At 46.2% G+C, this 27,049-nt stretch overlaps 1 protein-coding gene across 2 annotated transcripts in view; it reads right to left on the bottom strand.

Moving 5' to 3' along the window:
- Positions 1–27,049, bottom strand: part of CSMD1 (CUB and Sushi multiple domains 1) — a 1,947,613-nt gene that overhangs the window by 189,744 nt on the left and 1,730,820 nt on the right. For both annotated transcript variants that reach the window (XM_059156007.1, XM_059156008.1), the window contains exons 34-37: positions 23,401–23,604; positions 22,392–22,516; positions 21,722–21,818; positions 8,267–8,371 (exon numbers count right to left, since the gene is read on the bottom strand). In XM_059156007.1, the coding sequence (XP_059011990.1) occupies positions 8,267–8,371; positions 21,722–21,818; positions 22,392–22,516; positions 23,401–23,604 (531 nt within the window). The remainder of the gene's footprint in view (positions 1–8,266; positions 8,372–21,721; positions 21,819–22,391; positions 22,517–23,400; positions 23,605–27,049) is intronic.

The raw sequence follows: 27,049 nt of genomic DNA, 5'->3' as shown, positions 1-27,049 counted from the left end.
ATTTTTAAAAAAAATATCTGGATGCATGAAAACAAAAATGTGACAGACCAACCTTTTGGGATGCAGTAAAAGCAGGACTAAGAGGGAAATTTATAGCAGTAAATGGTTACTTTAAAAAAGAAGGAAGATCATGAATAAATTACCTTACTCTACACCTCAAGGAACTAGAAAAAGAGGGCAAACTGAGTTATATGGTCAAGCACCCTCACTTTCGGGTATATATCCAAAATATTTCAAAGAAAAACTTAAAGAAATATTTGTGCACTCACTTACAGCATCATTCACAATATCTAGAAAGTGAAAACAACCAAACTGTCCACCGACAGGAGAAAGTGTAGTGTATACATAAAACGAAGTATCATTTAGCCTTAACAAGAGGAAAGCATGTCACAGGCTGAAATATGGATGGAACCTTGAAGACAATAAGCCAGTCACAAAACAACAAATAATGTATGATGCCGCTATGTCTAAAACAGACCGAATCACAGAAACAGAAAATAGAAGTGGGGTTGCCAGGGCTGGAGGGAGGAAGAAGGGGAATTAGTGTTTATCGTATAAGATCTGGTAGACGACAAAGTCCTAGAGATCTGTTGCACAATAATGCGAATCTGTTTAACACTACTGACCCACACATTTAAAAATGGTGAAGACTGTCAGTCTAAGGGTATGTGTTTTTTACCACAATAAAAAATAAGCAGGGGTGGGGATAAGTATGTCAGGTGTAGACTGAGATACACAACATGGTATGGACAACGCCCTCTAACTTGTAGCTTACCCTCCCGTAGCACGGGGCTACACTGCATTTCAATACCCTTGTCTGCAACCCTCTCCTTCTTTGGGAAGACGCCTTACAGTGAGGGACCGTGTTTCTCCAAGAACCAGCAGGGCCTCACTCAATAGAATTTTTAACAAACCCATGCATCACGTGCATCTGTAGAAAATACAAAACCTTTCATAAATATGTAAAGATAAAAAAATTGTCCACACAGAAGATTGAATTATGTAATTTTCATTTCAAATGAACTATCAAAAACCAGATATGGCCACCGATCTACCCCTTATCTCTTTAAGTTTTTTCTCTTCCCCTAACTGGACATTATCACCTCATAATTAAGTCACGTGAAAACAAGTGAGCCAACACAATTTATTAAGTCCTATACAGAGACTAAAGAAAGGAGGTTTAGGAAAAGAGTAATATTTCCCGGGATCCCAAAGAACTAACAGTCTAATTGGGTTTAAAGGCCATAAAGACCAATAATACAAAGAAAAAAGCTTTGTAACTGAAGCATGTGGATAATCGATGCTGATAAAATCAGAGGTCAGAGGGACGAACACGGGGTTGACCCGGTGTGGGCCGCAGGCTGAGCGGCTCCGGACGGACGGGGGAGTCAGAAAGGCAGAGACAAGGGAGGGAGAGGCGTGGGGGAGGAGAAGTGCGGAAACACTCCTGGAAAAATGACAATTCACACAACGTGGCTGTTGGACTGTAATGGGCCGAATGGAACGGCTTGAGGGACAGCGGTGGGTGATAAAACCAGTGACGCATTCGGCAGAGATGCCTAGATAAGGAGTGAGGAGATGTCGAGCCACTGAAGGACTTTTGGCGGGGGTGAAGTTTTGAGCAAAGAGACGTTGGGCGTAACCCTGAGCATGATGGCCCTGGGCTGGAAAGGACCAGACACGGAAGGACCGGTGGAAAGTGACCAATGTGAAGAATGAGAGGGATGTCGAGATTGAGGGAAAGGCATGTTTTTAACCGGAAAACACATCAGCGACCTGAGGAGGAAAGCCTGTACGGCTTCCTTGGTGACTGTGTATCTGCTACGAAGTCACGCATGACTGCACGGAGGAACTTGACGAAAGCCCGCTCGGAAAGGAAGTTGTGCTTCATTTTTATTTATTAAACAGGACATCAAGAATAGACCAATCTGGTGAAGAGGTAGAGGAATCTCATGGTTTGGGGACTGAGAAACAGCCTCATGTCATTTCCCCGTCCAAAACTGCTTCTTTTTCTGACATTCAGAACTTTCCTGCCTTCTGTCACTCACATGACTGAAGTCCACTCTCCTGTGTCTAGAGCTTTGACGCAACATGTGATAGGACGGGCTTCTCGTGAATGTAATTAGCCATGGGCTGCCTAAGTCCCTGTGCCACTAGTCATTACTTATTCAAATTCCATGATCTTTCTTCCTCAGTTACTCAACAGGGAAAATCTGCAAGACTGGCAATAGAACAGAGAACTCTTTTAAGTTTTTACATCCAAGGGATGAGTTTAATAATGTAACATCCTGAGTTTTAAGCTTCGAGTAAGAAGATCCTAAAACCAAATCAATGATTAAAAAATAGTATACTCATAGTTTTCAAGTGGCCACAAGGTTTCAACAAAGCAATGTACATTTGTAGGTGGGACTCTATTGAAATATCTGTTCTGTAAGGACGAAAAGTCTAGATTGACCCATTATGTGGCATAATGCTAGCTTGATATCTGATAACTGCTTCCCATATAATGTTCCTCCAGTTGGACTCAGAAACTCACTGTGGCTCAACCAATATACTTTTCCGTAGCACTCACAGACTCGCTTCAACAGGACGGGACTAGATGAAAGCAACCCCACTCCAACAGACCCCGCCGTGACCGGCTCCTGTAACTGCGCTGCTTCTCCTTCAGCGTTCTTCTGTGGCTGACTCCTGCCCATTCTTCCATCGTTCCCTCAAGAAAGATTCTCCGTCTAGAGCAGCCCTGAACTCATCTTACACGTCAGAACTCTGTTTATTTTCCCCTGGGTGCTTAGCATAGTCTGTAAGCAGCACGGACTCTCCGGTTTTCTGGTGCATGATGCCCACCACTAGAATGCAAATTCTACCTGAGCAGAGACCATGTCTGCTCACCTCCTCACGACTCTGTCTGTGATGCCTGGAGGACAGAGCAGAGGATCTAAGAGATGCTGGAATAATTCATGACGGATGCTGAGATGCCCACTGTCTACTTTAGGAGGAACACGATTTGGGGGGAGGGGCAGTTGTCCCCTAGAGATGAAATTAAGGCAAATCTGCATGTTCTGTGAAAGCCACCCCGTATGGAGAATCATCAAACCTAAAAGTAATCTCAAATGTGTCACAGGGGCAGATGCACCAAATGACAACTGTTAATTTGAAACCGGGTTCCTTTCCGTGTGGGCAACTGTCTTAGCCATGAGCGGTAGGGGCGGCAGCTCCGTTGATTTAGAGACTGCTGAGTCTCTCAGGCAGCCACCAGCAGGCCCGCTGACCAATGCACGTCATGCGAAGACGCACGTCTTAGAGACGCATGGGAACCAGGCAATGCTCCCGATTTAGCTGCAGGATAAGCCCTCCGTCCCAGCCACCCACCCCGCCGCTGTGCAGGTGTCATGCCTGAGATTCCAAAGACTACAGGGAAACTTGCTTTCAATCACTTATGTGTCAACTGAAGAACCATGAGATTAAGTCATGTCTGTTGCGTCTTCACTTAAATGTAATACTCGTAAAAATGCTCACGTATCACAGGTGGGAAGAACACGTTGACTTGTTATCCATTTTGTGAGTGTTACATTCAACTCCAAATAAAGCTTGGATTCTCCTGTCACCAAACCAAGTTATGGTAATGTTGCATGCCTGAAATAATCTCCTAAGAGACATTTCAATTTTTTTTTTTTGGGGGGGGGGGTTGCAGGAGGGTCTCTGGAATTTTCTGTGATGTAAAATAAAAGCCAGGGTTTATAACACAGTTGACCCTTGAACAACATGGGTTTGAACTGGGCGGGTCTACTTACATGAAGATTTATTTATTTATTTATTTATTTAGGCTTTTATTTATTCATTTGACAGACAGAGATCACAAGTAGGCAGAGAGGCAGGCAGAGAGAGAGAGGGAAGCGGGCTCCCCGCTGAGCAGAGAGCCAGATATGGGGCTCGATCCCAGGACCCTGAGACCATGACCTGAGCCGAAGACAGAGGCTTAACCAACTGAGCCACCCAGGGGCTCGGAAAGGAGATATTAAATGGGAATATTAAAATAACTATGAGAAATATGTTAAAAAATGTAGGGAGACAGGAGGCATGCATGAAGAGATGGAGTGATGGTTGTAGAGAGACGATAAGGATAGAAAAAGTCAAGTGAAAATTTTAGTCGGGGAGTACCCACGATATCAGGGATGAAGAATGCTTCTAACGGGCTCGTTAGTAGATGTGACATGACTGGGAAGGACTTAGTGAATCTGAAGAAAACTTAAGAGCAATCACACAAGGGCACCTGGGTGGCTCAGTGGTTAAGCCTCTGCCTTCGGCTCGGGTCATGATCTCAGGGTCCTGGGATGGAGCCCCGCATCATCTCTGCCCAGCGGGGACACTGCTTCCCCCTCTCTCTCTCTGCCTGCCTCTCTGCCTACTTGTGATCTCTGTAAAATAAATAAATAAAATCTACAGAAAAAAAAAAAAAAAAGAGCAATCACACAAGCCAGGACACAAGGAGAAAAGAGTGAATAAAGCAGAAGTGAGTGCCAAGAAGTGTGAAAGAATGTGCGACAGCCTAGCGCACATGTAATGGAGCACCGGCAGAAGCGGAAAGAGATGGGCTGGTGGCAATATCTGGGATGACGATGTGGCTGGGATTTGTTCGTGACCAACAGAAGATGTCAGAGCACAGATCACGTACGTCAAGAACTTCAGGATGAATATTGAGAGCACACTGACACTCTGCCCTAGACACATCGTAATCAATGTGATGAAAACAGAACATAAACGATAAAATGTTGCAGCAAGCCAGAGAGAAAGAACACGCGCATGTCTACCGATGCAGGAAGTAAGAAGCTACTTCTCACCGTCAACTGAGAGACGAGAAGACAAGGGAACCACATCTAACACACTGAAAACAAAGAAACTTTCAACCCAGACTTCTGTACTTGGAAAGTATCTTTCAAAAATGAAGGTGAAATAATGACTTAAAAAAAAAAAAAAAAAAAAAAAAAGAAGGCAAAAGCTGGGAGAATCCTAGTCAGTAGACCCGCACTACAAGAAAAATGAAGGAGCAGTCCTCGGACAGAAACCTGGGTTGACCCAGAGACATACGAGCTCCCGAGATGCTAAAAGCAAAGGTAAACATGAGATATTTATTTTTCTTATTTTCTATTTACTCTAAAAGATCACTGTTGTAGTAAAGTAGTAGAAATGTAAAAACCAAAAGTAGTAAAAATATTTTGTGGGCTTTATAGCCTGTAAAAATAAAATGTAAGGCAGTGAATAACATAACGGAAGGAAAGCAGATATTAGAAATACACCCTTGTAAGTCTCTTTTACATGGAAGGGCATAATATCACTTGAAGGTAAGCTGTGCTAAAGTAATAAAGATGTATCTTTTAAACTCCAGGCAGATCATTACATTTTTAAAGTTTTATCTAATCAGCCCATAGTGGAGATAAATTGAAGCAATAAAAATATTCAGTTAAACCAAAAGCTGGCAGGAAAAGAGGGGAGAATCAACAAAATATAAGTAAAACAAAGAGAAGGGTTCCAATATGGCATATGGCTTCGATCTTATCATCTCTTCTGCCACCAAATCCCACCGAAACCAATAAACCCTGGTTACTGACATACTGATATACATTGTGTACACACACACACACACGCAGAAGAGGTATTCCTATATATAAAACATTCTCGGCTCTTCCATGTTGAGTTCAAGGACAGCTGCCACCATATTGTTCCTTAGGAGCGAGTTCATATGCTACATACCCTTAGCACAGATTTTCTTGTTTCCAGGATCCACCAGTATCATTATTATCTATAAATACCTTTAAAGTTTCATGAAATTTATTTATTTTGTTTTGTTTCGGTAGTTTTTCTGAAGAAAAGAGCCCAGAGGTAGGGTGACTCCTGTGTCCTACTGTGGAACTATGTCAACATTCCCATCCAGGTCAGAAGGACGGCTGACCTGGTGAACGCAGGAAGCACTCAGTGATGCTGATCATTCGAGTGTTACTCAGATCACGCGAGAGAACCCAGGTCATACATACAGGATCAGGCCTTCTTGGAATCACTTTTGCGACTGGTAAAATTTGATAATTCATCCCTTCAAATAATAATGTTTGTTTTCTGTTTGGGACGTTCCCGTCAGTGCCCATCTGGAACAACGGGCTGTGATAATTACCCGGGCCTCGTGCTTACTCCAAAGCCCTCATTCAGAAGCAGATGTGGACCAGCCACGGTAGCTCTGGTTTTAGGGAAAGACAAACTGATTCAGAAGCTCCTCTCCCTTCCTTGGGTCATCGACCTGCTCCTGACCCTTGGGGCCGTCGTTTGTAGAACAGAGCAGTGCATGCTACGTTTCTGATGGGACTGTTGGGATCCTCACACAGGGTTCAGTCAAGGGCCTTTGTGACGAAGTGTCTCACGTTCCGTGGGTCCCTAGCAGTGCGACTACAGGCCATGTCCTTCCTTCTTTAAGTGCTGGGCATCCCTCAAACCAGGGCTTTCGGAGGACAAGTGAATAAGTAGCTGTAACATGTTCCGAGCAGGACCCACACAGAGTGTGTGTTTTTGTCATTTTTCTTATAATTTCATGAATATCATTTTTAGTGACAAATCTGCATTTAGAGGCTTGGAGATTGACAGTACATATTTTAAGTAGATGGAAATATGTCAACGGATTAAAAATATGCAACAGTCTTTTGGCAGCTTAATGCAACAGTCCTTATACTGTTTGAGGTTGGCCTCAATGAGATTAATTCTATAAAGCCTTAAAATGACAGATATTTTCAACTCTGGCCCAAGGAATCCGAAGGGAATGAGGGCCTATAAATAATGCAGGAAGTAGAGAGGACACAAATGGCATGGGGGGGTCAGCATGGTGTCAGCACCAGGAAACAATCCCTCGGAACAAAGGTCAGCTAATGAAAATGTAGCATTATGTCCGGGCGGCGAGAAAATGAATACCGTAAGTATTTGAGCAAGGCCTTGGATATTTAAGGAAGATGGATTTGGTGGGAAAAATCTCGGTCTTTCTTTTTTAATGAAGCATACTGGTTAGGAATAAAGTGGAAAGTACATAATTATATTGTTGCCGCTGTAATTATACATAATAGCAACTGAGGACGAATTATCTTACGAGCACCTCTTTTCATAAGAAGTGAGTGAAAAGCCCAAATCCTTGAGATGAGTTTGAGAGAAAGACAGAAGAGCATTCCTGAGTTCTAACGTTGCTAAAAATATTAGTGAATTTATTAACACTATCATAAATAAGGCTGATAGTTTCCTATCTACAGATGTTCACAAAATGTATCAAAGTAGCAGATTTTTTCCCCAGACATTTCCTACATAAATAACATCCACACCATCATTTTACACTGTCACCAAAGTAGTCCTATTCAAATAAATTGGAATAAACTTGCATACAAATGCCTGTAATAAGTAGGGGAATTTAACTGAAATGGGAAACAGCCCCGTGGTTTGTGTCTGGTTCAGAATATTTATCATCAGCTGGAAATCTGGTCTTTCAAAAACATGCATGCATTTACATCTCAGCAAACTGTTTATCTCAATTCAAAAGATCACTTATTAAAACTTATCCATGTATTTGCTTATTTGCAACTGCTTATTAAAGATGATGAATATCAACATTAAGCATTTTCAGTGCTTGAAAACATGTCCTAAAATAAACCTGACTCTCATTGGAAATTCTTATTTCATTTTTACAAGGTTTACCTGCATCATCAAATGCCAAAGAAGAGTTGCGAATTTGACCTTTGTCAACCCATTTATCAGACTCTTAACTCATCTGCACATTCATTTTTAAAAGGTTAGCGTCTCCTTCGCAATACCTTCTTCCAATTAAAATGAATAATACACAAAGCGGCAGGCTCGGTGGTGGCTCCGTGCTGGGCCTCTGCTAACAGCCTTGGAGGCTACAAGTGGAAAGGCCTTATGACCATAGTTTGTGGGAAATTATGATTTTATAGGTTTCGGGATATTAATATGAACATCTGCTATCACTCACAAAAGAAATCAGGAATCACACAGTGTCGCTTTGTGCTTTTCAACAATTACTCCAGATACTAACATCTGCATGTCCTCATTCCTTTGCTTTTTACAATATATATATTGCATTGAGAGGATTTTAAAAGATGCACGTTCATGCAACTTGTGGTTTTGGAACAACACTATTTTCCTACGTAGTAAGGGCGTGGACTTCCACTTTGCTCAGAAAAGCGCTCGATAAAACAAGGGACGTGGGACGCGGAAGAGTTGACCTTACTTTTGTACTCCAGGTGAAAGCCAGCAGCTGCCACACTGATGTCGGACTGGAAATGCAGGAAGAGCTGGTTGGAGGTGCTGTTCAGAAGGGCTGGGACTGTGGTTCCTGCAGGAGACAAGGGGTAGGACAGTCACTGGACAAATGCATTCACTTTTCTGTCTATACTACAGATGTGGGGTCTGCTTCAGTTTGCAAATCCCTATGGCCTGGTGGCTACCCCTGCAATCTGTGTACTGGCTCTAATCCTTCTGTGCTTTGAGCCTTTCTCTTGTTCTCAGACCATAAAGGGGCACATGTCCTCTGTTCTCCTCAAGCTGACATGACATCTATCGTCTGAGTGCACTAACTCACCAATTCTTGTATTTCCCCATGCACTGGCTTTTGAAATTGCATTCTTCTTCTTCTTTTAAGATTATATTTATTTATTTGGGAGAGAGAGAGTGCACGCACAAGCATGGCGGGGAGAGCAGAGGGAGAGGGAGAAGCAGACTCCCTGCTGAGTAAGGATCCTGATGCAGGGCTCCCTCCAGGATCCTCTGATCAAGACCTGAACCTACGGCAGATGCTTAACCAGCCCAGCCACCCAGGTGCCCCCCGCACTGCATTCCTTTAACAACACAATCATTTTGTTTTTTTTTTTCTTATTTTGGCTTGAACAACGAAGGGACATGACTTAAATGAGCATGTCTTATGGAGGTCCAGGGGTGGGGGGAAGAGAGAGGGGGACAGTTAGCCTAGGGGACTGATCCACTATATTCTTGAGAAAATGCTGCTTTTGACTACGTTTTCTCTCTTCTCTCCTTGTGTGCGCCGTGCTAAATGATGTTCCCATTGAGATAGGCACGTGGTTCCAACTAAGCACGTGTGAAAAGGAAAAGGCAGGTTTATGACGAATCATGTCTTTACTTAAAATGTTCTGCCTGTGTTGTGATGACCAACAAGTCAGTAGGAGATGTACAGACGTTGAGGACAAGAGCGACAAAGACACTGTGATCCTGGAGGGGGCTGAGGAGAAGAAGAATGTCCATCAATAGGAATGCTAAAGTATTCTGGTGGGAGGCATTCCATAGCGAAACGATAAGCCGCTTTAAATTCCGTGTTGGAGGAGTGCACATGCTTGCCGCCTGCACGGCCTGGCTCTCTAAATGCATACTCAGCACGGAGGAGAGTCGAGGAAACGCCTGCCGGGTCCAACTCACCATGCTGTGAGCAAATGACTAGAGCAAGCTACACTGAAAATGACCCTACTGTGTCAAGAAAGAAATACTATTTCAAATCATAGAATAAGGAGATACGCTCATAATTGTTCAAGACAGATGAACATTGTCAAAGAGGGAAGCTCCTCCATCATCCTTCCCTCTCCAGGGTCCTGGTGTCCTCTACCAGCTCCAAGTCAACGGCTCCAGGTGGAGAGTCCAGTGAGCCTCATGTCCCTGGGTGCCCAAAGGACATTTGAAGATGGCGTGTGCCAAGCCTAACTCTTAATCCAAGCCTGCAAACGCTGGCCAGCCTCCTGCGCCCCTCACGCCAGTCAACAACACTGTCAGCACCTCCTCCCTCTCCCATCCGAGCTTCCCTTTTCTCTGTGACCCCGCGCTCCTCTGCAACCTGCCCACAGACCCCACCTCGCCCGCCTCCCCCTGCCCCTTCACTGCCATCATCCCAGTGCCCTCCACCTGCACCCGTGAGCTCGAGGAGTGCATCCCTCTCTTGGCCTGTTTTCTGAACCCACTGTTGTCCTCAGAGAGTTCATTCTCTATTCAGGAGTTAGAAGAAAGGATTTTTTTAAAAAAATGAACTTATGATTATTTCATACGAAAATTCTCATGGATTCGTGATGATCTTAGAATGGAATTTCAGCCTCCTTGATTTAGCGTAAAGACCTTGCATGATCTAACCACTGCCTGTATTTCTAGCTACTTTTTCACAACTGATTTTTCTGTTTGAGGTGTCCTTATAACTGTAGCCTGTTTCTCTTCAACCCATTTTACCTTTTTTTTTTTTTTTTTAAAGATTTTATTTATTTATTTGACAGAGAGAAATCACAGGTAGGCGGTGAGGCAGGCAGAGAGAGAGGAGGAAGCAGGCTCCCTTCTGCACAGAGAGCCCGATGCGGGGCTCGATCCCAGGACCCTGAGATCATGACCCGAGCCGAAGGCAGCGGCCTAACCCACTGAGCCACCCGGGCGCCCCCATAAGTGCACTGTTAATCCCCAACACCGACTTGCCCAGCGCACGCCCACCCCCCCGTGATGGCGCTGGTGCGTTCTCCACATGCAAGAGTCTGCTTTTTGTTTGTCTCTTTTTTAATGTGCTCGTCTGTTTTGTTTCTTAGAATGCACACCTGAGTGACATCATATGGTCAGTCTTTCTCGGACGGACTTGTTTCACTCAGCGAAGCGCTCGCTCGCTCCATCCGTGTGGCTGCAAGTGGCGAGGCGCCATTGTCTGTCACGGTGAGTGATGTTCCGTCGCATGCTGCGCCGCGTCGTCTTCACCCCGTCTCCCGTCCGTGGGCCCAAGGCTGCGTCTGTGTCTCGGCTGCTGTGAACCGCGCTGCCGTACGCGCGGGCCGGCGAGGATGCGGAGAAAGGGGAACGGCCCCTCTCACAGCGCCGCTGGAGATCCCAACCGGCACAACCATTCCGGGAAACACGATGCAGCTTCCTCAAGCCTTAAGAATCGAGCTAGCGCGACGCGGCCGCCACTCCTCCCCGTGCTCCCCGTCGGCAATCTCCGCTCCCGCCCACGCCAAGCCTCTCTCTGGCTCACGCAGTCAACGCGTCTCCGTCAGCTCCATAAGCCCGAGAGCCTCCTCACCAGACCCCCCCCCCCCCCGTCACTCCCTGGCCACGCACCAGGCAGAACCTGCCCTGGTCCGCACAGAGCCCCGGAGCCCGGTGCGTCCTTCAGCAGCTGACGACGGCGACGGAGAGACGCCCCGGTGAAGCCCGGAGCTGCGGGGGCGTCTGCTCTGCGGCCCCCCGCGGCCGCGGCTCCCGGCTCCCGCCTGGGCGTCTGGGGCGCGCGTCCGCGGGCCTCCCGCACCGTCGTCCGCGGGCCTCCCGCACCCGCGTCCGCCTTCTCCGCGTTCCGCACACAAAGCAGCTCGCCGCACGTGAAGAATGCTTGTAAACCACTTCTGGACACGGACGAAAGACACAGGTTTCACTGACATTTTCAAACTCTTTTAAGTGCTCTGAGGGCTCATCCGCAGGCCGGGGAAGCTCAATCCCCATCCGGACCGGGGGTCCCTTCCCTGCTCAGAGTCAACAGCCCCAAACACTCGGGGCTTCCGCTCTTCTCATCCCATCTGCTCCTTCCCCGGGCTCACAGGGGCCCTCGGTTTCCAGCAGCTCCAAGGTGCAGAGCCGGCCTTCGGCAGACTGCTCTCGGCCTCTGTCAGTGTGTCGGACCCGCACGCCCCGGACCCGCCACCTCCCTGCAGCCCCTGAGCGATCCCACCATAACTGGAGTCCCCGGAGGGCTGGCAGGCCTGCGGAGCTCCTCACCCTCCTCTGGCCGTGCCGCTCTTTGCACCCCGAGCCTTGCCATCCTCTCTGCTTTCGGGAGCTGTGCGTCTGGAAGTCCAGAGCCAGGAGAGGCTTGGACCCGGGTATGACAACTGCTGCCTTTAGAGCATACCAAGTGCCAAACCAGGCGGTCCCCTGGCACGAGGTCAGGAAGCATGCCAGTGCGGGGAGACAGAAACAACATGCCAGTAAGACAGCCGGCCGTAAGTGCAGATGAGTGTGTTGCCTCCCTTCTGCAAGTGCGGTCGGACTTTCTGTCGACATAGGCTTAGCACTGAGCGTCCTTCCCTGCATTTACCCGGGGTCACGCTCGGATCGAGCATGTGCCTGGGCAGCTCTGGCCCGTCAGAATCCAAACCGTTCCTCGCCTGTACTGGAAGGACGACAGTGAGAAACGGGAAGAATACGAAACACTGTGCACTGGTCTGACTGTGTGCAGGCACGCTCGCAAGTGTCTGACTGTGCGCGGGCACGCTCGCAACTACGTGTGCGGGTAAATTCCTCTGGAAGTTGGAGTCCCTGACAGATGTGGGGTGTGTGTCCCAAACACCTTCCTGGCTGTCAGGACGGGCCGCTCTGAGAGGCGATGCCTTTTCAGGCCTGACGCGTGAGAGCACGACTCACTGTAAGAGCACGCCGTCGTGTGTCGCATGGGAGATACTCAGAAGAGGTTTGGAGGTTTGACTCAGGTGCTGCCTGACCTCAGTCTGAGACAGAGACAGGCAGACACATAAGTTGTTTTTCAACCGTAAGCCCATCCGGCTGGTTAGCACAACCTATAAAGAGAGACTCGTGTTGAAACTACTTAGTAACTGAGAGTCCGGATCGCGGGTGCTGCCAACAGGGGTGACCCTAGCATACGGTCTCACTCCCATGTAGAACGTGAGGACTAGCACGGAGCGCCAGCGCGGAGGCGAGGAAACCTGCAGGGGAGACACCAGAGAGGCGACGGGCCATGGGAGACTCTGCGTCCTGGGAAAGCAACTGAGGGCTGCAGAAGGGCGGGGTGAGCAACAGGAGAAGTGGGTATTGAGGAAGACACGTGTGCTGGTGAGCACTGGGCGCTACACGCAGCTGCGCAGTCGGGGACAGCACATCGAAAGCCAGTGACGCCGGCTACACGGGCTAAATCAACATAATTTTAAAAAGGAGGGGTAGCCTGGCCTGCTCCCCAAAACAGAAGTAATTATTCAGAGAAACACTGTCTCTCCTCGCCCCACAGAGGGCACACCCAGGGCCTCCGAGAGGAACCGGGGAGGAGGGAGGAAGCCCAGGAAGTTGGCGCAACTCAACACACCGGCCAGAAACACCGAGTTTTACCCACTTTTGTTGATTGTGTACGATGCTTGCTGTCTTCTCATTCTGGTATTATTTTTGTAATTTAATTTTTTTTTTCTAGTGGTTTTCCATCTTCTTACAGTTGTAAAGCCAGTGTAGCTACCAGAGAGTGTTGCGCTGGAGTCGGGCGCGCAAGGTGGTGACTGAGCAACCCCGCACGGTCCTCAGCGCTCACCGCAGCAAGGGTCTTAGCACCCAGCTGCCCACACAAGCAGTTTTTGTAGATTTAGGTCAAGTTTGCAGAAAGAATAATGTTGCAATAGATCCAGCTCATCTAACCAAATTCACTCTCACAACAGCCTCTGCACGACCCGTTGCCTGGCTTTCCCCATACTGGGGCCATCAGTGACTGTTTCCATTACTAACTCGGCATCACTAACTAAACTCTTTTCGAGCACAGCAGCCTCTCCTCGCTTCCCACCCATGGCTCTTCTACCCAAGACTAGAAACGACCCAGCTCCCATGTCCTCCAAAACCTGCTCCCTGGCCACCCAGGGCTGTAGTGACCCAGCTTTTCTCTGAAAGCACATGTAGGACAGCACGTCCCAAGGGCTTCCTGCTAGTTCTGTGTCTCTCTTTGGGAGACGAGACTCTAACGTACCCTTTCCAGAAGCTACTCCACTGCCTCTGGTGCCACATCTGCACACACGGGACCCACTGCACAATGTTCGACGTTTTCGCCTGTTCGTCTGCCGTCGACCGGGTTACGGTGAGGTCAGGAAACTCACGTCCATGCACCCATCCGCCCACTCTGACACAGATTCAGTCACTGAAAACATCTAACACGTTCCCATTCTAGAAGGTGAAGACGATATTAAGTCCCGGACCCGTGAGTCATACGTGACTGCGTATGGAGCGTTGCTTTGGGAATCACGTTGCTTCTACGCGCTACTGCTAATTTCTGAACCATGCCCTGCCCCTGCTCGGGCCTTGACCAGGACAGATTGTCACCAGCTCTTCTGCAAAAGCCACTGGATTTGGCTGCCTCAGGTGACACACAAAACACACAGGTGCCAGTCAGCCGGAGAAGCAGTGGGGATGCTGGGCCGCGAGCACCGGCCCCTGCACCTGCTGCACGGAGAGTGGCCCCTGGGGCTCCTCTGGGGGAGGGACAGCAGCAGAAGGCTTTCCCACCACACAAAAGGCAGCTGGGAGATTTTTTTTTTTTTAAGTGCTGCCGCAGGCAGTCTATTTGTGATTACATAGTTTTAGTGTGACCTACATAGAGCGACGCCCAACAAAGAAAACGGAGAAAGGATGTAGCCGCCTCTACTGATTCTACCATCACCACAGATACTTACTTCCCCTTAATACGGATTGTCGGCTGCAAATTGGTATGAATTTTGATGGACTCTATTCGTTTATAATTTATAACCTGCCTACTCTCAAAAATAATTTTAGACGGCTTACAACATAAGCCTTACATATACAGAGCTGTTCAAACAGAAATAAAAATTCTGAAAAACATGAATTTATTCAAGAAGTCAGTCGATTCTTTTTCCTGAATTATGTACCGACTTCTCATTCTTGTTTGTTTGTACTTGACCACTAACTTTCAAAATGGGTTCGCTATTCTTTCATAGATATATTTAAAAGTACCATGGAAACAGGAAACGTTTAAATACTGATTATGTTTTTTAAAATATTCAAATTTTATGGCTGATTTGTCATTTTTTCCATAGAAAGTTTTACTAAAATCTCCTGTTAAAACATCTCAAATCATCTCTACCTTAAAAAAGGTGCCAACCTAGTACAAAAGCTTCCACATACCCACTGTGTCTCCACATAGCATATCATAATTGTGTCTGTGTCCACCTTCATTCATTTATGAGTACATGTAAAATTATCCTATCCTAAACCACTTGTGAGCAAGTCGCAAATGTGACGGTCTATTTCTCGTAAAAATTCAGTATGGTTTCCTGACAAGAGAACATGGCAAACTCTAAAAAATGAACAAACATGCGCGTTTATGCGGCAGAGATGTGACACACAGATCTCGTTCGATTTCCAGGACTCTTCTCTCTGGAGCAGAGGGATTCCGACCGTGATCACTCAACGCATCCGTCTTCCGTTCTCTTCCTCTTCTTCCGTCGGGAAGACTTTCGTAGTCTTCCCAGGCCTTCCTCGATTTGATACTTTTGAAAAATACAAGCGCATTTTTTTGTGTGTAGAATATTTTTCAATTTGAGTTTGTCCAACAGTCTGCATTTTGGGCAAGAATGTCAGAAGGCGACGCTGTGTTCTTGCTGGGTTGTCTCCTCTGCTCCCTGCTCGCTCCCGGGGTGTGAGGGAACCGGCTCGTTCAGGCTGAAAGGCTGCATGTCATCCCAGCTCTGTGTACGCGGCATCATGTCGGCTGTAAACCAGCCAGGATGGGAGTGTAGACACTCCTGTGACTGCAAACCAACCCGTGGAGCTCTCCAGTTTGTCTGTCTGGACAGCAGGTGTACCAGCACAGCACTGCGAACCCTGGCGCATGTCTGGACAGCAGGTGTACCAGCACACCAGTGCGAACCCTGCTGCATTCTTGGTGACCCTCACGTTCACGCTTGGCGAAGGCGGCGCTGCCAGGCTCTTCCTCCTGCAGTTACCACTTCCTGCTTTTGATGAGCACAGATCAGGTGGGGACGCGCACGGTGACGGTGCTCCTTCCCGTTGGAACTTTACATGTCAGTTTTAGCACCCACTGATGTTCCAGCCTAAATCACTCATGATCTTAACGGTTGCCAAATGGTGATGCTCTAATTCTGCCTCCTTCTAGATTTATTAGTTTGCATTTTGTAAGGGAAATCTTCATTCACTTCATCGATGCACGTATCCTCTTATAGCTGGATGGATTCATAGATTTCTAATTTATACAAAGTGGTTCATCGTGTATTTTTTTTTCTTCCTACCAGAACCTTGAGAAATGAGTCAGTCCTCATTTGTCCAAGAACACTTGGCTCTTCTAGGGAAGACGGTATTACATTGTGATTTAGAAGCCCAGATCAGTACTAGAGGGGTTCACTGCTGCTGGGCTGCTGTTTTGTATTTGTCAAAAGACAGAGGTAAGAAATATGCACGCGTGCACACTTACTTTTTAATTTTCATCTATACATATTAAAACCACAAGTTCGCCGTGATACTCTCATTCAGATCCAGTTAGATTTCCTCATTTCCATCCATCATACTCCTTCCTCCAGCGCTGAGAAACCTGCACTACTCTCAGTGTGACTTACGTCCTCAGCTCCCGTGTAGGTTCCAGCCTTTCAATGTTCCCAGCTGCTGGCTTGTTCCTCCGCTCTTTGCGTAGTCCCAGACTGTACCAAACACAGCCAACTAGCATACGGACAAAGAAAGTCAGCCAAAATGACGTCTTAAAACTCATGCCATCCCTCACAAAATTAGGTTCTACTATGAAGATGCTAAGTTATGTCCCCTGGGTCTGAAACCACTCTTCCCCACAGCCTCACAGATCTGTCCAGCTGGTAGTAAAAAGGAGATCCAGAAGTAAAATGAAGCTCTGTTTTTAAAATTTGGACAAATGTAGCATAACCCTCCAAAGAAGAGGGAGCAAGCCTCCAAGAACCTGTGTGGGTTAAGAATGAGGGTCAAGGCCAAGGTTTGGCTGGGGACCCGCAGTGAAGCACACATGCAGAAAGACAGAGAAGGAGAGCCGCAGAGGGCTAGAAGCCAGAACCTAAGATAATTTACCCCAAAGCTTGCAGGGGTGAAGATAGGTGACCCTTCAGATACTTGGTCTCAGCCAAAACTTAGAGAAAGAAAGAGACAGACAGGGCCCAATGATCCATGAGTAAGAGGATGAGTTAAAAGAGACCAATGATGATGAATGTAGTCACATTCCTTTCTTCAGTGGGTCATCAGGTTCTCAACCCCAAGAGCAAGAGGCTCTCCCCATCAGAAAAGCTATCGCTCTTCCCTTGGGTGAGGGTAAAATGATATCGAAACCTCAGGTTTCCATGTGGAACTATGTGCGAGGTGCAGGGTGTAAAGCCTCCCATTCCCTGCTGTTGCTGTATTACATACAGTGTCACACAGCAGTCCCTTTGAACCACCCAGGGTATATGCTAAGACCCCAGTGAATGCCTGAAACCACAGGTGTCCACACCCTATAGATGTTACGTGTATTTTCCTACATGTGCACACCTGTGATGAAGTGTAATTTATAAATTAGACACAGTAAGAGATGAACTTCTAAATACAACAGAATAATTACAACAAGTATCATAATAAAAGTTTTGTGAATGTGGTCTCTCTCTTTCTCTCAAAATATGTTACTGTCCTGTCCTCAGCCTTCTCGGGACGGTGTGAGATGATGAAATGCCTGTGGGACAGCATGACGGGAGGTGCGGGACCCCAGCATGTGACAGAGTGTCAGGCTGCCCCGGACTTCAGACAACATGTCAGAAGGAGGGGCCTCTGCTTCCAGATGGGCCACCGACAGCTGTATGTGGGTAATTCAGACCACGGAAAAGCAAAACTACAGGTAAGAGGGAACTCATATACGTATGTAGAGCATAAATTAGCAATTTTCTTGATTATTTTTTCAGTTGGACATATACAAGAACCATGAATCATTTCTTCAATTGAACATACCTCTGGTATTCCCAATGGCTACAACTGTAAAAAAAGTCAAATTTGTGAACATGGCTCCTGCTCATTTTTTTCCCCCATGGAATGCATATGTAGCAAAGGCAGAAAACAGCCCAGATAAGGTCGATGTGTTGATTAGGCTCATTCACAAAAACAAAAACAAAACAAACAAACAAACAAACAAAAAAACCCACTATTGTCTTGGAGGGTGGAAATGTCCTAGGAACAATGCAAATCTCCCACAAATCAAACATCTTCAGGTCATCTCAAAAAACATATAAACTTTTGAATATTAAACTAAAATAATCTGTTTAACTTCAGAAAAAAGCATGTTTGCAATATTGCGATATTATAATAGATTTGCATGTGGTACAATGTTGTACACTTTTTAATGAAATTCTACTTAAGTATAAAGAAATTCAACCCAAGTGCCTGGAAGAATATCTTGTCAGCCAGACTCTTCTTCCTTGGACTATTCGCAGCAACAGGGACTTCCTTGTTACTCACGGTGGACTCCTCGAACCGCACCTGAGTTCATGGTCACCAAGACCGTGATTATGTTTAGGATAATTCATGGTGGTGGTTGTAGGAAGGACAGTCATGTACTAAGAGGCTTGGGACTCGGAGCCAGATGGCATCAGCCTGACCTCCCAGCCTTTTGGGGGGGGGGAGGAGATGAATATTGAGTTCAATCTGTATTCAGTGATTGAATTAATGATGCCTACATCGTGAAAGCCCAGTTAAAACTCTAGATAGCAAAGTTCAGGCGAGCTTCTTGGCTCGTGATACATGTGTCCCTGGAAAGTGACACAACCTGAGGACACAGAAGCCTCAGGTTCAACACCTCTCCAATGATGCTCTGTGAGTCACCTCATCCGGCTGTTCCCAATCTGATCACTTAGTGATACACTGTACTCATAAGCATATTGCTTTCTCATGTTCTGTGAGTTATAGCAAAGAATTATGCAAACTAAAATAAAGCCCCGATTTGTTAGCCAACTGGTCGAAGCGAGGGTGGCCTGGGGACACTGAGCTTGGGACGGGCATCAGAGGGGAATTGGAAAACCATGCCTTCAAGCCACGAAGTGTGTGCTAACTCCTGGTGATTATGGTCAGAATTATATTCTACTGATACTTATGTCAAATATTTTCTAAAAGATGGGGATTATGGAGGACACTTGTGATGAGCACCAGGTGCTGTTTGGAGCTGAAGAGTCACTAAATGGCCCACCAGAAACTAATATTACATGGTAATACTAAGTGAATACTAATTAAGTGAATTAATATTAACTAAGTGAAACTTAAACAAAAATTTAGAAAAACTTATATGGGGGCGCCTGGGTGGCTCAGTGGGTTAAAGCCTCTGCCTTTGGCTCAGGTCATGATCCCAGGGTCCTGGGGTCGAGCCCCGCATCAGGCTCTCTGCTCAGCAGGGAGCCTGCCTCTCTCTCTGCTGCCTCTCTGCCTACTTGTGATCTCTGTCTGTCGAATAAATAAATAAAATCTTAAAAAAAAAGAAAAGAAAAACTTATATGTAGCTAAGATCTATACATTTAGCTAGAGGCATAGTTTACTATTAAAAGTGAATCCAGTTTTGACTTAGAAATGCACCTTGCCTTCTATCGTTTCAATTCTACTGACGGACAATAAATTTAAACTTGTACACACGAAATAACAGGAAAAAAAAAAAAAAAGGGTCTTTTCTTCTGGCTATTTCCAAAAACCCAAACCAGGAAGAGAAGGTGAATTACTACTGTTACTCTTCCCCGCATATGTAGGCAATGTGTTTCCTTCTTTTATTATTGTTATCATTTTTCAGCAAGTCATTCCTGCTGGCCTCAGTCAGTCATGATCATGCAACCGTCTCTGGGGGCTGTCCCTGCTCCCCGTCAGTGACGTGGACGTCTGAGTCTCGGAGCGCTCAGTAACACCCCCGTGCCTGAGAAAAGCCGGTGGAACAACCAGTTCGACATTTTACCTTCTCTTTGAAAAGTCAGCGTAGTCCAAGTATTAACTGAGAAAATACAAAAATCACACATCTGAAAGCTAAGTTCACATTGAATCATTACTCAAGAGAAGGTTTAATACAGGCTGGTGTATATTAATTGATAAAAATAAATATGAACAGTACAATTTGAACTTCAGATAAAAAAATGGCAAAACACATCCTTTTAAGTAAGTTTTAAGAAAAGAATAAGGAAGAGGAAGTACATTCACAGTCCTGTGCTCTATTTGTCGAGAACAATCCACGTGTAAGTGATCCGACGGGGTCCAAGCCTGCACAGGGCCGTCCATGTAACAGACACGGGCTCTGAACCACATGGTTCCACTGTCTGGAACATTTCTGCTCCCCTTGATTTATCTGCCTATATTCTGCTGATCCGTTAAGATACTACACTTTTTCTGAGATATGTTATGACATCAGTTAAGATACACATATTTTTTATTTTTCTACCAAATCCTACAAAAATATTACTTTGGACTTCCTTTAATACCCACACTTACCTGGAGTGCGGCATAGTTGCCAGAAGTTACAGATGTTATTATTTGTATTATTATTATTATTAGGAATCATTCAAACATATTTTATTATAACTATTATTGTGTTTTGCTGTCTGGATACAGATTTTAAATCATGCTGTTGTTGTTGCTATTTTTAGCATCAAAGACTTTCTTTTTTATTCCTAAGAACATATAGGGTACTTGATGCACAGAGAAGGTACTGCGAGCCATGGCACGCTCAGCTGCACTGTGACGAGAGCTGTGTGGACTGGAGTGCGTGAGTCTTCACAGGGAGAGAGCACAGGCAGAGTGACCAGGGGACCGCCAGGGATGGTGGGAGATAAAATCCCACAAGATCCATGATAGCAGGACAGACGAACATTAGATGGCGTGTGAGAAATTACACATCAGAGTGGTGTTTACTGCACGAACTTTAAGTGGCCTCGTAAAAAATGTGTTTCTATTTGCTGGAATCCAGAGACAGGATCTGGGGAGTCAGGAGGTGATTGACTGAAAGTTGCGGGCACTGCGCACGGCCAGCCTCTGTCCACCAGCGTTTCTAATCCCCTGAGCAGCGGCAGAATAGAGACGCGTGGAGATGTGCACAGAGAAGCCGGCATGGCCTGGGGGACACTCTTAGAAAAGCAACTTTTTCTCCTTACAATTCTGGATGAATCTGAAATGTGTGTGCATCTTTGTTCATCACTTGTAACGCAAGTCAGCAGGAGTACTGAGTGCAGAGTGCTGGTGTGGGACTCAGCCTGGCCCCTCGGGGCTCAGAGGCATCATGACGGTGACGCGGGTGAAGGGCATGACGTCATGATGACGGCTACTGGGTCGGGAGTGTGGGTGCGTCCGTGCCCGACAGGGTGGAAGAGGCAGGAGAACCTGCCAGGGTGAAAGAAAGGACAGACCGAGCTCAAGGGCACTGCGTATGATGAAGGCGGGGAGGGGGCCAGGCCCCTCCCAGGCCAGGGAGGAAGCGACGTGTGCAGAGGTGGCCGGCGGGAGAAAGAGCAAGGAAGAGCTGCATGGCCGCCGGCCACGGTTCCCGGCAGGAGGCTCACAAGTGAGGCAAGAGATTTCCTGCGATGCTGATGGATCAAAACACTTGCAAGTCTCAGGCCTGAGTGTCCCCGCTGCAGACGGCCATTTTCCTGGACTGCCTAATCTCAGAGGACGTGTCTTCTCCGGAGCTGAGAACCGTGACCCCACGTCCCGTTAGTTACTCTCACTGGGTCCCTTGGCTCTGGCCCAGCCCATCACCTGCGAACGTGCTGGTACTTGCCCCTTCTGCCCTGGGAACAGAGCTGGCCCTTGGCTCGCCTGTTGTGTGATGGGCTTCTCCATGATTTCAACACTAGCCACGCTGTTACGGGTCTGCAGGAGTTTGCTAGGAAAATGTCCGCATCCATCTTTTTGTTGCCTGTGTTCCTGTGCTAGTGTTCATGATTCACAAACAAAGCCTGGGGAGCTGGTGTCATCTTACCTGAGAAACTTCCCAGCCTGGGCGCCGCCATGTCACCACCATCGTAGATCTCCAGAGAGTCCCAGTTCTGCTCCGTGGCAAAACTGATGACTTGAATCTAGCAAACAATAGTTTTCGGTTAGTGTGTGTGCTTGGATTAACGAAATCAGCCTGATCATGGGGGGTTTCCCATGAAACTGAGTATATATGCATAAGAGAAGCGTGACACCTAGGAGAATAAACCATGAAAAGACATTTGAAAATTTCTACAAATGATACTTTTGACTGCTTTTATCCTAAAAATCTATCATTGTTATCCCAAACAGAAAAATGCAATTAGAAACGCATTGCAGAAGCAGTAAGAAAAGGGAGACAGGCTATGGTTTAAATACTTAAAATAACCATTGCAAAATAAATAAATAAACCAATGCAAAAATAAATTTAAAAATTACCAAAACTAAACTAAAATAAACCAATGCAAATAAAATAAAATAAAATAACCAATGTGGAAATAAATAATAAAATAGAATAAAATAATCAATGCAGAAATAAATAATAAAATAAAATAAAATAACCAATGCAGAAATAAATAATAAAATATAATAAAATAAAATAATCCAGGCAAACAGAAAACAAGCACAGGGCTGACGAAACCATGTGCGCTCAGGCGTTCCGGGCACCAGGGGCTTACCTGAATGCCTGATCCCTCTGTAACTATGATTTTCCAGATACAGTTTAGGTTGTTACCATACGGTTCCGGGTAGCCAGGGGATAAAATTGTACCTCTGCGCTGAGTGAAATTGCCACTGCAGGGGACTAAAAGACAAAACCATGTCTCATAAAAATAAGGACCACAAAGGACGGCATGAATTTGATGCCTCACATGATCAGATAGTCAGAGGCCTGCAATGGCACTCGTAGCCAGGGTCAGATTGAGACTGTTCGCTTAGAAACTCACAGCATCATTGATTATTACCTACCAATATTACCAGGTTATAGATCTGGTGTCTATAAGTTAATTTCTTCAAGCTCTCTAAGAGGGGTAGTACCTAACACTGGCGTCTCTGAAGGGAATTCTGTTTAGAATACTTTTATCCATACAATGTAAGGAGCTTTGCAGAGTATTGTCTCCTAGAGGCAGACCTGAAACTCCAAAGGATATTAATGGGACTTATGAGCAAAGCAGAGCGGAGAAGAGATGCTGCGACTGTGCAGGGGAACTCAGAACTAATCATGACTGCCCTAGAGGTTCTTACACCAAATGAAGCAAATAAACTATAACTAACAATGTCATTGTTATTCGGGCCACATTAACCTATTACTTTTTAAACCTTCATCAGCACACATTTATTAAAAAGGACATTCCACAATATAGCAAATCACCATTATAATGATTCTTCCCCAAAATGAAATTACGTTCTATCCCCATGGCTGGAGAGTTAATGGCATACTTAATAAGTATTGAGAAAGAAAACATGTTTCCTACTTTTTTATCTAATGAGTAGTTTCATGAAACGTAGTAATCTTGAGGGTTTAGCTGCTGCTCAATTACGTCGGATAAAATGCATCATTTTTAGACAGGTCTGGAGCATGACCAGTTGGAGACTGGACATAAGCATTGGGAAACAGCTCTTCAACCAGCTGGGAGGCTGGGCAGGGAAGCCTACGCAAGAAATCCCGCCTCCTGGATGCAGGCTTACCTATGCAGCTTGGGATTGTGTCATTCCACTGAGCTAGAGCATTGGGCACGGATTGGCAGCGGATAGCCGTGGAGCCCTGAAGGAGGTATCCCGGGTTACACTCAAAACGGACAATCGAACCCGCCGAAAACTCCGAGCCAATTCTCCTTCCGTATCTGGGCTCGGGGATAGAGCTGCACTGGGTATCGCTGGTTCGAGGCACAGCTAGAAGCAAACATACAACACAGTCATCTGTATCTTCCTTGGGAAGCCAAAATAACCTCTTGGAAGTAGAGTTAAGAGGAGTCCAGAGAGAATTTATGTTAATATAAAAATTAATAACGCTCTCTGCAATTTCTAGAGGGAATGATTTGGGGAGCACTTTCCCATCTGCATTTCATCCTCTTACCAACCCTGAGGACTGCCTTATATTCTCATTTCAGACGAGGAAAACGTGGCATAAGGAGCATTAGTGCCTTATGAGAATTGAGTGATATTCAGGCAATTAAAATTAATCAAGCACCCAAATCACCGTGCTCATGATAATGAGGTGACTAAGAACTTGTTCTTATCCTCAAAGACCTTAGAGTCTAGTGAGTATAACATGGCCATGGCAATGCAATAACAAAATAAAAATAGAACTCCCCCGTAGGATCCAACAATCTCGCTTCTGGGTCTACCTATGCAAACAGTACGCACGTCAGCATCTCAAAGAGATGTTTCTCCCCCCATGTTCAGTGCCTCCTGAACATGCCACGTAAACAAGCCTGGAAACAAACCAACGGTCCACTGATGGATGAATGGGTAGAGAAAATGTGTTCTATCCATGCAGTGAAATACGATTTAGCCTTAAAAAAAGAAAGGATTCTGCCATTTGTACCAACACGGACGCTCCTTCTGCCTCCTGATGAAAGTCAAGATGCCCCACACCACTCAGATTCCTCTGCCAGCACCTGATTCAGAGTGAAAGCAAAGCTCACTGCCTATAAGCCTGTCCCAATCACTGAGCACGGACCTCAATCCTATCACCAGCCCCTCTTCGAACTTTCTCAAGAGACACCCCCAGGGTCTCTGGGTGTGTGGTCTTCCCTGAGGCAGCTTGTTTGGTTGCGGGCATGTGCTGATGGTCCTTGGTGGCAGCCGAGAGCAGGCGAGCCTCGTTCAAGGGTGGGGTGTGCCTCCATTCACCTTGCCCCCTGGAATTCTCCATCTCTAAGAGATTCTTCTGTTTAATCCAAAGGGGCAGGGATCCAGTTTGAAAAATACGTCCACCGGCAATGACGCCTGTTACTTACACCAAACCAACTCTTTGGGAAACAGACCTGGAGGCAGGCACCTGAACATGCGTTATTCTGTCTTTGTTCTGCACAGTTCCCTAGAAGCGACTCTGTCTCTATTGTCACCAGGATCCTCTCTCTCAGACTGTGCGTGTCCTCATGTGACAGTGCAGGCCTCGGGGAGAACGCGCTTGTGCACTCGTTTTCCCTAAAACAAGCCTCGCTCCTCACACTGCTTCCCCAACAGGCTGGCCTCATGTTTGGAACGGATCCTGAGCAGTGGCAGACGCCACGTGGGTCACGGCTGCTAAGCAAGCGCTTCTTTGAGCCTCGAAGGCGGAAGGCGATTCTGACAAAACTGTGCTTGAGTTCAGTGTTGATGTGTTTCCTGTCAGAAGGTGATTTGTAAAATTATAGACGAACAACTCCAGCTGAAACAATTAATGATACATCAGAGTGATTCTTTTTTTGTAACTAAAGACAGGATGCAGAATAACTCCAATATTATAATAAAAATTGCTCAGAGCTCCAATTTGTTGAATTTCTATATCTGAGTATTTTGTTACAGTTGAGCAAACAGCATGAGAGCAAAAAGGAAATGAATAAAAAATATCCCATGGAGGCTTCAATTCTCAAGAATTTGTTTAATCCAAATGGAGAAGTCTCTCCAAGGGCCACTCTTCTACTTGTCCTGAATGACAGGGAAAGCCCCCCGTTCTTGGGATGGCAAATCCTCCACACTGATGTAAGTGGCCTTGCCCCTGTTGGTCCGGGTAGTGCAGCCACGCCAAGGTCCCGTGGACGGGCACAAACACACTGTCAAGGTCATTCAGACCCATGCCACTGTTGAGCCTTTCTTCACGAACTTCATCATCTCCTTTTTAAAGGGAAATAACAATAAACAAACAAACAAAAAACCCTGCATTCGGATAAGATTATGAAGAACAGCTTTTAGAAGAAGACGTTCCCAAAGTGCGGAGAAGAACAGCTGTGATTCTGCAGAAGGAACAGAAGTGAGCAGGGACTGGGAGGCCTGACGTGCATGCCAGGTCTGGGGAAAATCGGTGGGCAGCTCCTTCTGCTCTGCGCACGTCCTCTGGCTCCTGCCCTTCCCCTGGATGCTCCGGGCAGCACGGGAGAGAAATCCCATCCTCCGCGGTACTTACACTCCATTTCTAGTAAACGGCTTCCTACTGCTGCGACACAAAAGGGAAATCAGCACCATGGAGAGCGAACAGGGGATGCTGTCAGAATGAGTGACGTCCGTCCGGGGCTCCTGCGCTGTCCCGGGGCAGGAGCTGGGCTGGTCTGCGGAGCTTCCAGAGCACCCACAGAGAGGGGAAGTGTGGTCGCTGCCTCCTGGATCCTCACGGCCGCTCTTTCAGAGCAGGGGTAACAAGAAGACAACAACCACAGCCATAATAATAACGAAACCGAATGCACGTAGCAATCACTTGCAAAGTCTAAGTGAGGCAGTCGTTCCAGTTTCATTTATATCTGTTTTTCAATGGATGTGTCTATTTTTCAAAATCATTCTGTTCCGGTCGTTGAAAAATCGGACTTGAGCAGCCATTAGTAGTCAGTGAATTCAAGCACGCATCACTGAATCATAACCAAAATTTATGCTTACTCATCTTGGTAAACCTATGTATTTTATAACCTTTCATACAAGATGTGAATTTCCTAGAAGTGGAAAACCTTGTAATTGATGCGATCTAAAAGGAGATGAAGCCTGGTGAAAATCAATCAAGACATGCATTTACATGCCACGGAAGAACCTCGAGCAAAGGAAATTTTAGTGAAAGTTCTTCCTCCTCAAACTCAAAAAATGCATTTCCAGGTGTCTAGATTGTTCCTCTGTTTCTTGTAATGCTAAGGAGGTGAGTCTTGCCATCAGAGGATCCTGGACCAGGAAGCCCTGAGCTAGAGAATCTGGGAAGCCGGGCTGGGAGGCGAGAGGCCATTTCAGGTGAGGCTGGGGGAGGGGCTCTAGGTCAGAGCTGTCCACACAGCTAATACGCCGCAGAAAGACAGGGATCCAGGGCCAGCTGACATTTTTAAGTTGGGCTCTGTGCAGAGGTTTGATCTAAAAAGGTGCCCTCCTTTTCCCCGTGAAATACTCAGTAAGTCCTACCTGGTTTACCAAGTTTGGAATCAGTGACTTATTTTAAGAAAAGGTAGTGTTGAATTCTACATGGAAATACATAAGAAAAATGATTGATATGTGGAAACAGCCAAGGCGTAAACATAAGACAGTTCAAAAGAGTATTCTGTTGATGAGGAACACTGGCAACCACCATGTTTAATTTTAGGTAGGCTCCATGGTGAGCAGGAGCCCCACGTGGGGCTGGAACTCATGACCCTGGGATCAGGACCTGAGATGAATCAAGAAC

This window comes from Mustela lutreola, chromosome 18, assembly GCF_030435805.1.
Source record: "Mustela lutreola isolate mMusLut2 chromosome 18, mMusLut2.pri, whole genome shotgun sequence".
In the NCBI taxonomy this organism is placed as follows: domain Eukaryota; kingdom Metazoa; phylum Chordata; class Mammalia; order Carnivora; family Mustelidae; genus Mustela; species Mustela lutreola.
This window is presented reverse-complemented; position numbering and strand designations above follow the sequence as displayed.